The sequence below is a fragment of the Prionailurus bengalensis genome, chromosome B4 (assembly GCF_016509475.1).
Source record: "Prionailurus bengalensis isolate Pbe53 chromosome B4, Fcat_Pben_1.1_paternal_pri, whole genome shotgun sequence".
NCBI lineage: Eukaryota > Metazoa > Chordata > Mammalia > Carnivora > Felidae > Prionailurus > Prionailurus bengalensis.
This window is the reverse complement of record NC_057358.1, coordinates 104,573,454-104,590,605: the sequence shown is the minus strand read 5'-3', so window position 1 is coordinate 104,590,605 and position 17,152 is coordinate 104,573,454. Positions and strand designations below refer to the sequence as shown.

Sequence of the window (17,152 nt, the reverse complement as noted above, 5' to 3'; positions counted from 1 at the left end):
TGGATTCCTTTTTTGTCTTTCACAAACCACTTCTGATTCATCAAAAGAACCTGAATACTTCCAAAAAATTAAAATAGATCATTAGATAGCCAATCATCAAAGAATTATTTCATGTGTGAAATCAGTTAGGAATTTATTAATTCCATTTTCATATTGTATACTGAATTAAAATCAGTACCAGATAAAGAAGTACCAAGATGTAATTTTGATTTATGGTGTGCCTTTGTAATCAGATAGAACTGGTTTCAAATGATGTGACTTTCCCATTTGCCTAAGATGTGATCTTAGACAGCTATATTTCCCTAAGACTCCATTTCCTTATATATAAGTGAGGAATAAATACCTCCTTTTAGAAGGTTTTGTAAAGGACAACTCTGGCATGCCTATAAATAATATCATTCAATAAGTAGCAGCTATTGAATTATTGTTCTTGCTCTTAAACAAAATAAGACAGGATAGTGATTGGCTTTGTCTTTCAAATGAAATTCTTGGAAAAAGTCAAATTAAGGAGAAAATAATGTACCTGCTACCATGGCAACTGAGGCAGTAGAGGCAGTAGAGATCTTAAAGAATAAGAAATGATAGTCTAAAGATTGCTTTAGTCTATATTTTCCACAGTTTTGACTAATATTGCCTTTGTTCCTGTAATCTTATAATCTTTGTAATCTTAAACATGGGATTATGAGTAGAATGTCCATCCCTATAAATTAATGTTTTTTTAAATGTTCTGTTATTCCAAGATAGCTATGATAACATTATCTGAAAAGCTCTTGTATAGAATTGATCACCATTATGATTCTTCTCTTCCTCTCATCCTATCAGTTAAACCTGTACCTTCTGAGATGGTATAGACAAACTATTTAACATCAAATGAACTATATGAAGAGCATTAGAACATCTGCTTTGTTTGCTTGGAATATACCTTTCTTCTCTTTAATATGATATTTCTCCCAAAACTCCATGAATGTGTGCATGGAGATGAATTTATGTGTGTGTACGTTTAAGTGGGTGGATACATGTAAGTTTGCAAAGTTTCTTTCTCATTCTATTTCATATTTTTTTAATGTTTATTTATTTTTGAAAGAACAAGCAGAGGAGGGGCAGAGGATCTGAAGCAGGCTCCACTCTGACAGAGGTGAGCCTGATGTGGGGCTTGAACTCATGAACCAGGAGATCATGACCTGAGCTGAAGTTGGAGCTCAAGTGACTGAGCCACCCAGGGGCTCCAATCTGTTTCCTGTTTTTTAAAATCTATTTTTGAAGCTTTTTTAAAAAATCCATTTTCTAAACTACTAGGCAGCATTATTTAATACAAACAATATGAGTTGGTAGTTAGAATATCTGTGATTTGTACATTCTCTCTTTTTGTTTTTCATTTATTCACCAACAACTTGACTATTATGTACCAAGAAGTGCATTCAGCCCAAACTTTGAATGCTATATATACCACATATTAACTATAAGAATCTGGGAATAAGAATAAGTATTTTTTGAGTTCTCAGGACTAGTCAGCAAGTCAAAATGAGATAATTACTGTTAAAATACAACCCATGAAAAGAGAGAAACAAAACATCCAGAGGAAGATGTGTCAAGTATTTCCCAAATATTTATTGGGTGCCTTCTCTATGCCTTGCGTTGTGCTGGTTTTGTTAGTTATAGACAAGAAGGTCTATATAAGGCCGCTTTTGCACACTAAGGAATCTTATTTCATCTCAGACTTTAGCTGGAAATTATGCTTCTTGATTTAAAAAATAAAATAAAAATTCTGTATCGGTTACTGAGAATTCTTTTGCATCCTGATGCGGTAATTATGGTGTATAGTAACAGAGAACATCTATGGAAACTGGACAATAAATAAAGTAAAAAAGATTGATTTATCCAGAGTGGAAATATTGGTCACAAATAGCTAAGAATTTAGCCAATTTCTAAGAAAAAGGGAAATTTAATATCAAAACTGTACTATACAATAGTATAGTGCATGTAGGGTATATCCATGTTTAAGTTCAATATGTAATATTCTATATGTAGGTCTCATGCCATAGAATAGACCCAGTATTTCTCAACTATTTATGTTTATAAAAGTCAGAACTCAGAAACCCCTTCAGATGTTATAAAAACTTAAACTATGTGGGCGTCTGGTATCCACAGTGGTAGATGAAGAAATAACATCCTGTCATAAAACTGTAATGTGAGATTTGTAAACCAGGCTAATGACATGTATTTTAGAACATGAGAGAAGCTTAACAAAATATAGTAAAATTATTGAGTCATAGAATTATAGAGTTCTAATCAATCAGTATTTTTTTTTGTTAAAGGACCAAAACAAAACAAAGCTTAATCCTGAATTTCAGACAGTTTAATATTTTTAATTTAAGCATGAAGATGTTTATGGGCTATTATAATACATGTAAATATTTGTGAAAAATGTCATTCAAGCAAAGAGAAACCAAAGTGCAAAAGAAGAAGGATTATGGAAAGAAGATACCATTTTAAAATTTTCTAATTTGAGTTTGGAAGACAATATATATGTAGGTATGTTTGTGCATGTATGAGTACATATGTGTATGCACATGTGTATAGTCATGCATGTGTATAATGCACACACAAAACATACATGCTCATAAATATATACATGCATCTACATACCTGCCTGTATCTAGACATATATAAAAAACTTTATGGGATTATGTGAAAAAAAAAATAACCCAACACATTATCATCAAAATGTGAACTGAAAGCATATTTAATATTTTTGTCTTGTTACAAATGGAAGTTTGGAAATTTCAATATACTTGATTTGTGTTTATTTAGTCCACATAGCTACAAATCTTGAAGGATCACAAAGGGTTCTATATTTATTTACTTGAGACACTCTCAATGAGTACTTAAGTAGCTAAAAAAATCTCTTGAACTTGGAAGAAAGTCTTTGAGGCATTACAAGTTTTGTTTTGTTTTGTTCGTTGTTTTTTAATTTGGATCTTCTAATGTAAGATCTCACTGCTGGAATTGATTATACCTGTTGGTGGAGTGTCTCATTGGCTTACTACAAACACAGTGAGTGTTTCCTTTCACTTCATTCACCTGCCCTTCATTTCTGTTCTAACCTGTAAAAGGTGTCTGGTACTTCATTGCTCTTCGATAAAAATTTTTTGAATAAATGCATGAATAAATGAATGAATGAACAAAACCTACCAACCTATGCACAAGCAGCTGTGACTCTCAGGAAGGAGACTCTGAGGCAGGGTGTAAAAGTAAACTTACAGTTTTGTCTGTGTACACAGGGTCATCTTTGCTCAATCTTGTAGAAGTCATGATATGAAGAGAAGGATCCAGATATATAGAGATGCATAAATATGACTACACATTTAGTAGATAGATATGATAGATAATCTAGCTGGCGATATGTACTTAACTAGCTTCCACATGCCATCCATATGGATCACTAGGATGTATTGCCCATCTGGACTGCAAATTTCACTCCATCTGGCATGACTTCTAGCTGAACGCTTGGCTAGAGAATTCTTTGTTATCCTATAGTGTTATGGTGTAAATTGTAGTGATATCTCTCTTCCTCGTCCTTGTCTTTCTCTCTCTCTTTCTCTCTCTATCTCATTCCTATTTTTGTCCAGTGTGGCATTTTTCCTCCTGAGCATTTGTCAGAAACTAACAGCACATGAACAGCCCTTTCAGTGTATTTCTTTAATTCCCCAAAGTATTATCACTCTAGCAAATTTTTGAGCTTCTTATTCAATACCTGTAAATGAACAAAAAAAGGTGTATTGAATTGCTTGTATTGAAGTAGAATATACCGAACAGTTATTTGTTTAAAAGGTTACATTGAAGGGATATAAAAAAAGTGTGAGCTGAATCCTCCTGACAGTATATGGAATAGTAGACTCCAAAGTATGTTTTTGAACTTTTTATCAAATCAAGTTGATAGCATACATTTCATAAGGCTTTAAGAATAATTATTCTCAGAGGCCCAGAGGTGGATTCAATGACTTCTGGGAATCTTCTCTGTAAATCTATTAAAAACAGTGTCTGGCTTCAGGACTTTTATTTTACCCATTTTTAAGAAAGTGTAATTTAGTTATCCTTTTACTTTCTCATTTTCGATTTCCTTCTGTAAAAATTCAAGTGGTTGAGACAGCTAGAATTAAACTTTTCTGGAGTTTGTATTCTTAATTTCTTTCTTTTGAGAAGAGATATATCTTGAGAGATTTTTGGGCGGTGGTCTGTGGGTAGCAATTAAAATGGACATCTTACCAGTACTTGATGTGGTTGGTAGACATGGCCCAGAAACTAATGAGTCCTGGCCTGAGCACAGTAAGTTTTGTTTCACATAGTAATATTGTACTATCTTTCACTTTCGAGTTAATACTTAAAATAGTGTTATTATAAATTGAATGCAATCAAACTAAGAATGAAGTTTTTGACAAGCCAAAAAAATCTTGGAAAGCTATTTGGAAAACGTAAGAAAGATGTCAAAATATACTAACCAAAAGTATGAAAATATGTCTCTACATGTTATATATTTTTTGAGATAAGAATGTTCTTACTTTACTTGATTTCAGAGAAATGGGGTGTTGACCAGGTTAATAAGTCTCTTTATTAATTTCACTTGAGAAAAGTTTATATATGAGAAAACACGTCTAACACAGTTACCTCAGGCGCCCTGAAATGCTTTCAGTCATATTTCCCAAAACATTCCCTGTCATCTTGTATGTCTTCATGCATTGTTCCTTCTCTTCCTTCAACCTCCTGCCTTTGCCAAGGTCATTTTGATATATCCCTGTGTTAGATACTTTTCAGATGAACTCAGTCTCCTTTACATTAAGTCAGTCATTAGCACTTACTAAACTTCATGTCAGTTGTCTTGTTAGTTAATAACCTCTTAGTAATCGATGTCTCTCCCACCAAATTTAAAATTCTTTAATAAGGACAGAGACTGTATCTCTTATAATTGTGATGCTAGGGCCAAGAAATAGTACCAGACTTCTGTAACCAAAATGGACAAGGCAAGGTTCTGTATCCTTTCAATTTTCAGATGTGGACACCACTTTCCCTGTTGGCTACCAAGCAGAGAAAGAAAGTTATCTTCAAATAAACATTCAGTACAATTATATACCATCATTATCATAAATAGCCTGCTTAGAAAACAAAAGTTTGGGGAGGAATGTATCTTTTGGCAATTTCTGCAACATTTAGAGTAAAGCACTGTATTTAAAATAATTATATATTTATACTGTTTCTCCTTCCAGCTTACTCAACATTAATTCTTTCTTCCCCTCCCCACACAAAAACTGTGAAAAAGAAAAACCTGTACCTTTCTTGGCCAAAAAGCTTCAGAATTCCTTGCTGAAATAGTTTGTTGGTTGAGGCAAATTCAGCAAATATATGAAATTATGCCGGGGATATGTAATATTATACCATGAATATTTGATTTACTGGCCTTCTAAATAATAATAAGAAATCTAGTGAATCATATGGTCTGTATTATATCAGAACCAATTTACAGGTAAGCATAAAACACATGGGTTTTATTTGCACCATAATAATCTATTTGGCAAAAAAAATAAATAAAAATTCCTTTAAAACCTGGGTTCACAAGAAGCTTCACATTTGTTTTCGAGACATTGTTTCCACTGATAGCTCTTTGAGGAGCAGACTTACTTGGCCCTGCCAACCATAAGAGGAAGTATCTCTGAGTGGGAAAAACTAAATTTTTTTACATACATAGCTAATTACCAAAGCTAGTATGCCTGTATACTTATTTTATTTAATTTGATAGTCATTTGAAAGAATCCCATGTAGCCTAAAAAATCAGAAGGGAAAAAAGAATATTTAAAAAATATAAGGTAGCTGCTTAAATAATCATGAAAAAGAAAGCACGATTTTTCTATTTAAATTGCAGTGGTAGAGTTATAGTTAAGATGACTAATAGTTTTAGTAACTAGGTAAATCATGCAGGAGGAAAAAAAGCAGTTTTAAAAAATAATCATTTGTGTGCTCAAAGGAAAAAAAGGACGGGAACACATCAAAGGGAAATAGGAGCCGACCTGAAGGACTTCCCTGTAGCCAAATCTGGGACGATTTAAGCATCAAAATAAATTATATTGTATAATAACTCTAGGTACAAAATAAATATCTCTGAGTTCATACTGGTAGAAGTAAATAGTTGAAAAAATAATTATAGATGAGGCAAATCTTCTCTACAGAAAAATTCCATTTAATACATATAAATACTGCCCTCCCCCAGGATGTAAAGCTTAATTTTACCACTTTCTATCACCTCTTGGAGAATATACTAGACTTAGTGGCCAAGTTCCAAAGAATAGAGTATGGAAAGGAAAACATAGTAACTTTACAGTAGAGAAACCTGGCAAACACCACCTTACCAAGTGATGGTTAATAACACTAGTGATAGGTGGATATCACATACTCCCATGATGTTGTGATGAGGTCACTTCATTAATATATGATGAGGACACTTTACCTCTGTGGTATTCTTCCCTAAAACCCATAGCCCAGTGCTAATCATTAGGGAAACATCAAATAAAGTTAATAAAAGCATCAAAGCAGGGTAGCCTGTGGGATACTTGGCCAGTAAATCTTAAGTCTTCCAAAGATTATCAAGATCATGAAAAACAAGGAAAAGCTGAGAAGGTGTCACAGGCCAGAGGAAACTCAGGAGACACGGAAACAAAATGAATGTGAAACCCTGGATGGGAACCAAGAACACAAAAGAGACATTAGTAGAATGACTAGTGAAACCATAGTAAAGTCTGGAGTTTATTTAATAATAATGTACCAATATCAGTTACTCAGTTTTGACAAATGTATCGGAGTAATACAAGATGTTAACAGAGAAATCCGTTGAGGGATGTATGGGAACTCTCTGTACTATCTCTGTAACTCTTCCATAAGTGTAAGATTATTCTCAAATTAAACATTTGTTTAAAAATTATCTTCTGGTTTATTTAGCAGTTTACCGAGCAAACAATTACCTACTTGCAGAATTTACCAGAATGTGGGGGTCCTATCTAAAGAATTGAGAATCATGTTTCTGCTTATTCCTCATTGATATAAATTTGAATCATAGTTGGCAAATAAAAGCTACAAATGAATAAAAATTTAAGTTTTCAGAGCCCATCACCATCATAGTTTGATAGTCTTCAGGTTCAAAGCAGGTGGTTCCTGGTTGTTAATTATATATAACTATGCCATCTTAGATACATTCACAAAGTCACCACTTTGGGCTCATTCTCATCTCTGTTCTCCTGAAGTCTCCACCTTTGAACCATGTGTAAATGGAGCATTTATTTTTACCTCTAAAAAGTGTAAAGCCATCTGAATATGATCTTTTATACAGACTGAATAATCTGTGTTAAAAGACATAAAAAATGAACACACTTTGCAGCATAGCCTATACAGTTTACAGTTTACAGTTAATGTTTTTGGATATCGACTTAAAAATCTTCATGTATCTAAAAGATAATTTTCTTTTTTTCTATATATGAGAGTTAAAGTTTTGATTTTTTAAAAACAAGTATATTGTCCTTTTTTAGTTAACTTGGAAACTTAATGATTTTTGAGTTAAAATGGGAGAAGTAGAGTAATGATTATGCTCATATTGTGATGTGCGTTAAGAGTTCAGAAAAGTAGAAATATTTAGTGCATTTTATTTGATAATACTCCTAGTATTATATAGCTTTCCTGAATTGTATGTCTTGAGCCTTAATGTTCTAGCCAACTATAATATGCTTTGATCTCTAAAGTTAAAAATATTCTTCCCTTTCAAAGAAAAGGATTTGTACAAAAGTCTAAAATCTCATTGAAAAGGCTGGGAGTAACAAAGAGATCTGGAAACATACAGAAATAAGAGTGATGGAACAATAATTTGTTGCTAAATACGGCTTTAAACAGCATACGAAACATGCTTCAGGTTAGTCAGAAGAGGTCCTCTGTATTACACTGTGCGCGCTTCCCTGAAATGAAACTGTATGTTATTGGTTAACCAGGATATTTAGCATAATCACTCTGCTAGACTGTGGTGGAGGGAGGTGATTATCACTGAGAACAGATGGGCAGGTCCACAGCACTGCCAGATTCTGCACAAGCTCCATTTATTGTTGGTTCTTGCTTTTTCCCTTCTGTGTTTTAATTTTTTAAAAAAACATTGTACGTTCTAAAGAACTAGCTGCACAAAAGGTCGGTGGCTGATAACCTTTCAGCTTAGATTTCAAACGTAGGAGAAAGAGTCAAAATGCTATCACTGTGTATCTATGAAGGATGGGGCAGATTTCATTTTACCCTCTAGCCTCCCTCAATGCATGCACGGATTTATCTGTACGCTAAGCTCTCTGCTCTGCATCTGTAGCTCCTTGTGGATTATATTGTCTCTGTGATCAGAAATGATTTTCTCGGATATGAACACCGTTTCTGGCTCCCCTAAAGTGCATCCTCCTAATGGGACCCGGTTTTACACTTTTCAAGTAAGTGTGTTTTAAATGGCTTCACTACTTAGGAAGTTAATGTATAGTCAAACTTTTAATAAAAGGAAATATAATCAAAGGAAAACTGCAAAGTGTGCAAGTGTTAAAGAGGATGTAAGAAATGGATAATGTGCATGTCAGTTTAATCTGTTTTTTAAATATGGAAATAGGATGGCATTAGAATTCTCTGTGAATTCAAGCAAAATAATAACGAACACTTAATTTTCTCAGGGATTTTAAAACTTGCTACTGTGTCATCCTTGAGGGTTTATGAGATGAGTCTCCTGATACTGTTATTTATGGCTATAATATGGTGAATATTAGAGTTACTTCTCTTCTATATCACAGAGAGAATAGAAGTAAGAGACATATTATGGAACTTTGAAAACTATGTCCTCTGGGCTTAGAAAAATGTTTTCTATTTCATACACATAGCTCAACAGAATTTGTTAGTTAATTTTGTTACATGTGCAATATACAGGCAATCAATAATATAGGAAGCTTACATACCATGTTTAGTATGCGTTACAATTTGAGATCAAGTAGAAACTCATTAAGATGGAAGCTTTTCTGTGTTATCAAGAAGTCAGAATGATTTATAATATAAATATAAGTGTGAGTAACAAAGCTGTTACCTACTAAATGTATTTCAGTTGCCTGTGAATAAATCAGTCATCAGTCTAGAAAATGGATAAGCCTAAACTAAATCAGATTCTTCCTCATTTTTGTCCTCAAACTGCCTCTTTTAGTACTAAGGTTTACTTTGTAATTCAGTCATTTCATCATTACATGAAAAGAGAAAATGAACCTCTTCCCTCCATATATCTTACTTTATGGGAATATAAACAGCCTGGCATTTAATTATTTTAGCTCTACAGTTACAGTGTTCTGAAAAAATATATATATAAAGACCTAGAGATTAATAGGGGAGAGAGTCAGAATTCTTTTAAAAGAGGGCTCTGAATAAATGCACATCTGATTTGTTAATGTCTTTTGCCTTTGCAAACTCTGAGCAGTAAATATAATTACTCCATCTCTCTCCCCGTTTTTATACTTCTATTTTTAATCCTGTTGCCTCTCCTGCTTTACACTGATGTCTACTGATAGTGCAAGTCTGTGCTGGTACAGAATATATTCAGTTCCCAGTGGCGATCTGCTTATTGTGGCAGTGACTCAAAATGCAAGTGCCCTGGGGCTGTTCTGCAGAATTATTACTTTTTTTTTTTCTTCTCCGTACACTGAGATATAAACACTCTTTACAATATCCTGTAGCTGGCTCTTTGGGGCAGCTTTTGACATTAGGTATTCTACTTCAGTCTCTTAAAGTTTAAGGGTCAGTAAATTCCATATGCTCAGTCATGACACAAGCTTTTTACAATTCCTTCGGTAAAGATCTTGCTGACACCTTTCTTGGCAGATGATTTTCTTTGAAAACACACTGGAATGATTTTTAAACACTCATTTTGTTGTTGTTGATGTTATAACGATTCATGTACAAACTCTAGGAATTTGGACAAAATAGAAATGTTGACAAATAATGAACTCTATTTCACATTTTTAATTCATAAAGTGACATTTGATCCTGACATTTATGGTAACAGGCAATGTGCGCTTAACTTTTTGTTGCTATTCGTTTTTGTTTTTGGCAGAAGAGAAGGAAGAAAAAAAGATCATTTTTTAAAGCATAAAGGTAAAGATTGATAAAAGCTGACCCTTTTTATTTTCAAAGGGCAGAATTAAACATGATTAGTTTTCTTCATTATGTGTATCAACCTATTTTAAGGCAATGTATTTTCTTTGGTTGACATATTGTTATAAGAGATGAGATGCTGGAGAAGTAACAGACCATTTCTGGGGAAAAACATGAAAATGATTAGTTAAATTTTCAAAAGTGGTTCTCATTATGGAATGGCATGCATAAGTGTGTTTCAGAAACGATTCTGCATCAAGGAGTTGAGATTTTAATGCTTACTGTCTTAAAATTATTTTAGCATAAGAGTTAGCATATGCAAAACATTTAAGATAGCTTAGCATGAATAATATTCAGTTTCAGTTCCATCTTCTCATTACATGTTCAAACTGTTCTGTCATATTTGCTGAAACTGTACATTACCAAATTTTAAGAGTAAGATTTAAAATGTATTTGACCTGAACAGTTCAAAGGTAAAAAGCCAACAAATAAGCCAAAGGATATTAAGACTTTCTTTTTCATTGTATTTTAATTTAGTCAAATATATTCATACTTCTACATACACATGCAAATACTGTTTTTGTATAGACTATCTAACACTTAATTTAAATTAATTTCCTTATGTGTGAGATCTCAGTTCTATATTACTGTGAATATACGCGTATCTGTTTTTTTGTTTTTTTTGTTTTTAATTCAGAGGTGCTTTGATCCTGGATGATGCCAGAACTCAATTTGCACTATATATTTAGTGAATTTTTTATCCCCAAAAATCAAGTTCTGGAGTGTGGTTGCTTAGAATGCCTTTTGGTTGACAAAAATTAAGATTAAATGCTACCATAAGAAAAAATTGATTATAATGTTTGTGTGTATTAGAACTGCCAATTTATGGAGCTCAAATACACATTTGAGGAAATGTGGGAAATCTTATTTAAAACAAATTTGAATGGATATATATATGTATATATGTATGTGTGTGTGTATATATATTGTGTGTATATATATGTGTGTGTGTATACACACACACATACACACACACACACACACACACACACACACACTATACATAAGAATGCAGTAAATTCTCCCAAATTTTATGTCCATAACAATTATGTCCCAACGTGATTTCACATTTAGCTGTAGTGTTGCAAATAAAACAGTCTATATGCTTTATTAAATCTCTAGATTGGCTAATCATGACTTAAAGTGTGAATCCTCCCAGAGGTATTGGGGTCCAGCATACTACCCCTCATTTTCTAGAGATAAACTGTCTTCACCTAGTGGTTTTCAGACTGTAACCACGCAGCCCTGAGACTTCATGAAAGTTTGTTAGTAGATGCCATAAACAGTAGGGAAGAAGAATACACTCTGAGGCTCTTAATGTTTCCCTATTCTGTATTTACCAGTTTTATTCACTGGAGCTCTATGCAAGTTTTATGAACAGCAATAATAACAAACAGCATGGTGTTATCAAAAACAGAACAAAATAAAGGTTATGTACTACTTCCTCACATTAAAGGAATTTATTTCTGATGAGAGCAACTTTGTCTATTTAATCTGCAAGGAAGTTATTTCTGTTTAGAATACCTTTTTTTTTTTTACCATTTAATCCTAGCATTAATAACATCAACTGCCAGGACTGTGTATAAGAGTGACTGACTCTGTTGCCCCCTGGGACCCACAGAAAACAAAATATGGCCACATAGTAATCACCATTTTTATGTTTGAAATAAATACTTCATGTATCTTCCATCCTTAAAGGATAAAGTTCATCTCTCCAGCTTGGCATGAAAAGCTCTTCATGGTCTGGTGCACACGCAACATACTGCTAATTTACTTGGCTTTGCTCTCCCAGAATACTGTCTGTATACTTCTGCTGCCCACCTCTTCCATGAACCTGCCCACTGGGATTTTGTTTTGTTTTGTTTTGTTTCTTTTTACTTGAAGACTCATCTCAAATTCCACCTCTCCTGTGAAGCTTTTACTCATTCACCTCATTTCTGCAGGCTGTATTAAGTGGCTTCCTTCCCCTTGCTCCTTTGCCTGTGCGTATAATCATTGGAGCATTTATCACGCTTTGTCTTAATCCCCAAGAACATTTTATCAATCTGTGTCCCTAGCACATGGATACTGTCAGTATCTCTGTTTTATAAGCTGGGGGCATATATTAGAAAGGTAAATGATAAAAATATGAAAACTTAAAACAATCAGCTACAAATTCTTTTTATAATGATATAGGCAGCAGGTGAAGCATTACTGTTAAAATATCTAAAGTGTATATAAAGGTAAATTTAATAGTAAACTTTTGTGTACTGCTGCTCTTCAAAGTTCTTCAAAGTAGGTAATGGTTACATGAGTAATCAAGGAAAAATGTTAATTTTATTATTTTTAAGATGCATTTTTGGGGCGCCTGGGTGGCGCAGTCGGTTAAGCGTCCGACTTCAGCCAGGTCACGATCTCGCGGTCCGGGAGTTCGAGCCCTGCGTCAGGCTCTGGGCTGATGGCTCAGAGCCTGGAGCCTGTTTCCGATTCTGTGTCTCCCTCTCTCTCTGCCCCTCCCCCGTTCATGCTCTGTCTCTCTCTGTCCCAAAAATAAATAAAAAACGTTGAAAAAAATTTTAAAAAAAGATGCATTTTTATGGCAGCTAGACAAAATCTCCTTGAGATTTTCTTCTTTCTATCTCTTTACCATTCCTTATTACTCAGGGTTTTTTTTATATTTCATCAAGAGAGATTTAAAATTTCATTAGTATATAGATTTCCCATTCAGCAGATAGGATTAGCACCCAAAATAAACAGAATACTAAAAAGTAAGCTACTAATTTCAATTGCATGAAGAATTTTACTCAAAAGATTTACTGGTTGTTAGTGTGGCACACCATATCTTTGTTATTGAATGAGGTTGAGATAATTCTGGCTTTTTAGCAAAGAGCCAGATTTTTTTTTTTTTAACATCTATTCTTTTGGTACTACCTAGGAGTCCACTGTTATTTTTCTGTTATTTGGAGCACATTGTAACTTCTTATTGTTGATGATTTTGAAATGCATTGAAAGTATCTAGTAGAACACTTGGGACATGCTATGTGTTAAAAAAAAAACAACAACAAAAAACTGGGGCAGCTGGGTGGCTCAATCAGTTAACCGTCCGACTTCAGCTCAGGTCTTAATCTCATGATTTGTGAGTTTGAGCCCCGCATCAGGCTCTGTGCTGACATCTGAGTGCCTGGAGCCTGTTTCGGATTCTGTCTCCCTTTCTTTCTGCCCCTCCCCAACTCACGCTCTGTTTCTCCAAAATAAATAAACATTAAAAAATTTTAAAAATAAATAAATTAATTAATTAATTAAAAAGAATAAATAAATTAGCCCTATAGAGATAAGAAAGGCCCCATGGCTCCAGGGTTACATAGCAATAGAGGCAGAGATCCCCAGCTAAATGAGAGAATTGCGTTTTTTCTCTATCATCCAGTTGTATGCAGTCATGATTACGAGTGGCAGAGATACATAAGAGGTGGAACAGATGGACTAGCATATTCAGAGGCACTTACTGGTGTGTGGGAAAGGCAGAGTTTAGTATAACAGGAACATAAACTGGAGATAAGAAATGGTTAAAAGTGAAGTGTGCAAACTCAAAAATTAAACATAAATTTGAATGTCATCCTCAGGGATCTTGGACTTGAGATTTAAGGATTTTCAGTGAGGATTGACAAGCTTGGAGTTGCTGTTTAGTTAGAATTTTGAACTGTGCCTTGGCTTGATGATAGGACTAGAGCAGAGAGAACAATTTCAGAAAGCTTTCAGAAAAATTCAGATGAATCTTTATGATTTCTCTGTGCTACAGATGAAAACAAACACTAAACTGATACTCAGAAAAACTGATGCACACAAAAGGATTTCAAATAGTTGTTAACAGTGTAGAGTAAATAATGTAGTTTCTGTCTGAAATCAAAGTTATGGGAACCCAAAAGTCCATGCTCTTTCCCTTATAGTCTGCTGCCTGTAGTGTTGATATTTAAATATATTAGCAAAAGTATTCCAAGCTACATAATTTCCAACCTCAGTGATCTATTTATTTATAAACATACAGAAATCTGCTCTACCACTAAAAACATTGTACTACAGTCTCATTGTGTGTGTGTGTGTGTGTTTAACTTAAGGTTTTCATTTAGTTACCCCTCCTCATTTTATCTTTACTGACACGACATTCTCCTATTGGAAAGGCATTTTTATAGTAACCAAACTATATCCTATACTATATCCTATTACTATATCAGTGAACTTATATCCTGAAATTGTACTGAATGACAAAAAGAGAAATCAAATCGGGAGGGAAAGCTCTCCTAAATACATGCCTGTATTAATTAAATAATACTCTGGACATCAGTGAGACCAACCAAGGGAATCAATGAGTAGCCCTTGGAGCTTCATGTAGGAAATCATAATTCTTTAACCTGCAGAGGTTTCTGCTTATTGAAAATCTGGTGGACTATATGTTCTGTGAGCACCGCGTCCTTCTTTTCACTGTTAAATCACTAACACCAAGCAGAATGCTTGGCATACAGCCATGATTAGCAAATAATGTTGAATTGATTAGCAAGCTGAAAGGAAGAATGTCTTGTCCTGCATCATGTAGGCATTACTGATAGCCTGATATAGAATGACCTTCCCCTAGGAACACATAAATGGTTCTAAGATTCCCAGGCTGATGTCCACAAATATATTTCACTTATACCTAGCTAAAATAGCTTCATTTTTCAGGTAGTGTCTGGAGGGGAGGGTAATTGGAAGTAGGGAAATGATTGAAGATGCTCCTGAGATAATCATTTCATGCACCAAGCGCAGTGCCAGGTGGTTAGTAAGGGCTCCATAACCAGCAGCAACAGTATCAGAAGCAGCAGAGATGGGGTCTGTGGACCACACTGGACGTGGCAAGGATGAGCCAAAAGAAATTAAGCATGAGGGAAAAGCTATTAAGAGATACATTCTAAAGAGTTTAACTTACTGAATATAGGACACAAAAGAGGACAAGGCAAGATTACCCCCCAAGTTTCTAATGAGGGAAAGAAGGATATGGAGGAGGAACAGCTTTGAAAAACAATATATTTAGTTCAGTTTTGGACAGATTGAGTAGACCAGTTGGAAACACAATTGTGCCTCTCAGGAGAGAGGTCTGAGTAGTAGATGTAAATGTGGGAGGCATCTGCTTACAGAGTAGAGAACACTATGGAAATGGATGAAATGACTTTGGCAATGAATGAGGTGAAGGGGGCAGATGGATGGGACATGAAATCCTTGGACATATTGACCTACCCAGAAGTATCATTATGGGTATATGTACTTGGTTTATTTCATAAACATATTTGGAAGCCTTTTCTTTATCACTCCTCCTTGAATATCACCCCTGAATCTAATTAAAAAAAAAAAAGAAAGTAAGAAAAAGAAAGAGAAATGAAAGCAAATTAGCCCTATAGAGATAAGAAAGACCCCGTGGCTCCAGGGTTGCAAAGCAATTCAGGCAGAGGTCTCCAGCTAAATGAGACTCTTGAGGTTTTTCTCTGTCAAGTTAGATGTTCCTGCCTCTTTATGTGTGTGTTTGCTTTATTTTGTGAATGCGTTTTGGAAGCTAAAATTCTCTTTCAACCCCCTCCTTGAATGTCATTCCTGAACCTTAATTCTTACACTTGCGTAAAGTAATTGACGTATATCTGTTATACCGCTTACGATACTGTTTGTAGTTTTTCACTTAGCTCTCTCTAAGACTAGTCTGTGAACTCCTGGAAGCCTAAAATGTATTTTACTTAGCTACTTACAGTTGTTCATTGACACTTAGCCTAATGTCTGTTAAACAGAGGTTGTCTGTATTTTTTGAATGAATGAATGAATTCATGTTTAAGTTGGAGACTGCCTAAAATTAATTCTTCTCTATTAATTCATGAAATCATTAAACACACCTTGTTGAGTATCTCCATTATGCCATACTTTTACAATGGTGAGCAAAACACCTGGTTTCTGCACTTAAAAATCTTAGAGTTTCCTCAAGGAAAGTTATCCAAAAAGTCACAGTAGAACATTATTTGGTTCTCTGGAGTAGACAACCAAAATGCTTTGACTTTAAAGGTACATATAAAGATAGTTTTATCATAACTTGGAAATTTAAATTAAATAATTCTGTCTCCAAATCCACTTTTAATTCTAGTTCATGGTTAACTTTTCTACTGTTACCATATTGGTAACAATAAAATTCCATAATAGTTAAGATTGTGTCCTTTGGAATTAAACACAGGATTGAAAACCAAGTTCCGCCATTTATGGGAGTGTGGCTATGAGCAAGAAGAATCATTTCTGTATTTTTGCTTCCCTTAACTATTTATTGTAAAAGAGTAAGTCATGAGGTCATCATTAATGCTAAGTAAATTATTTATGAAATCGTGTAAAGTATTTCCTTCTAATAAACATGGCCCTCAATCAAGATTAGCTATTGTTGTTTTTAATGATTAATGAACTTTCCAACTAAAAGCATAATTTATTTTACAAGTTATATTTTTCCTTTTGGTTTATTTTAAATTTAGAAAAAATTAATGCTAAGAGAGCAGATTTTACCACTCTACTTCATGTACAGGAGCTTATTAAAATATATTTAATTAACTTTTCAAGATCTTAATTTTATATAAAATAGTTTCGTGCCTATGGAATGTATGCTTTTGGAACATCGATACTACATATCCTTTTGAAAATGTACTTGGATTCCTTTTTATAAATGCATTATTTATTATCACTTATTATCATCTAAAGTTTTGCACACATGCAAATGCAAATTTAAAATCACTGGTTCGTGAAATTGGCTAATGTAGTATAAAATTCAAAATATCTAAAAATTCTTAGAGGTATCTCACTTTGTATGTTGGGTGCTCCATACACTATGTAAAGATCTAAAGTAGTTTATGCTACTGGGAGCCAGCAAAATTAAATCTTA

At 34.0% G+C, this 17,152-nt stretch overlaps 1 protein-coding gene across 13 annotated transcripts in view; it reads left to right on the top strand.

Annotated features, from left to right (window-relative positions):
• PPFIA2 (PTPRF interacting protein alpha 2) overlaps window positions 1-17,152 on the top strand; it is a 479,591-nt gene that overhangs the window by 149,470 nt on the left and 312,969 nt on the right. For 3 of the 13 annotated variants that reach the window (XM_043561619.1, XM_043561617.1, XM_043561616.1), the window contains exon 1: window positions 8,104-8,495. The exons of 8 other annotated variants lie outside the window; for them this stretch is intronic. In XM_043561619.1, coding sequence (XP_043417554.1) covers window positions 8,415-8,495 — 81 coding nt within the window. In that variant the 5' untranslated portion in view covers window positions 8,104-8,414. Of the gene's footprint in view, window positions 1-8,102; window positions 8,496-17,152 lie in introns of those variants that run through there. 2 more of the 13 variants (XM_043561618.1, XM_043561615.1) reach the window with 1 other exon arrangement.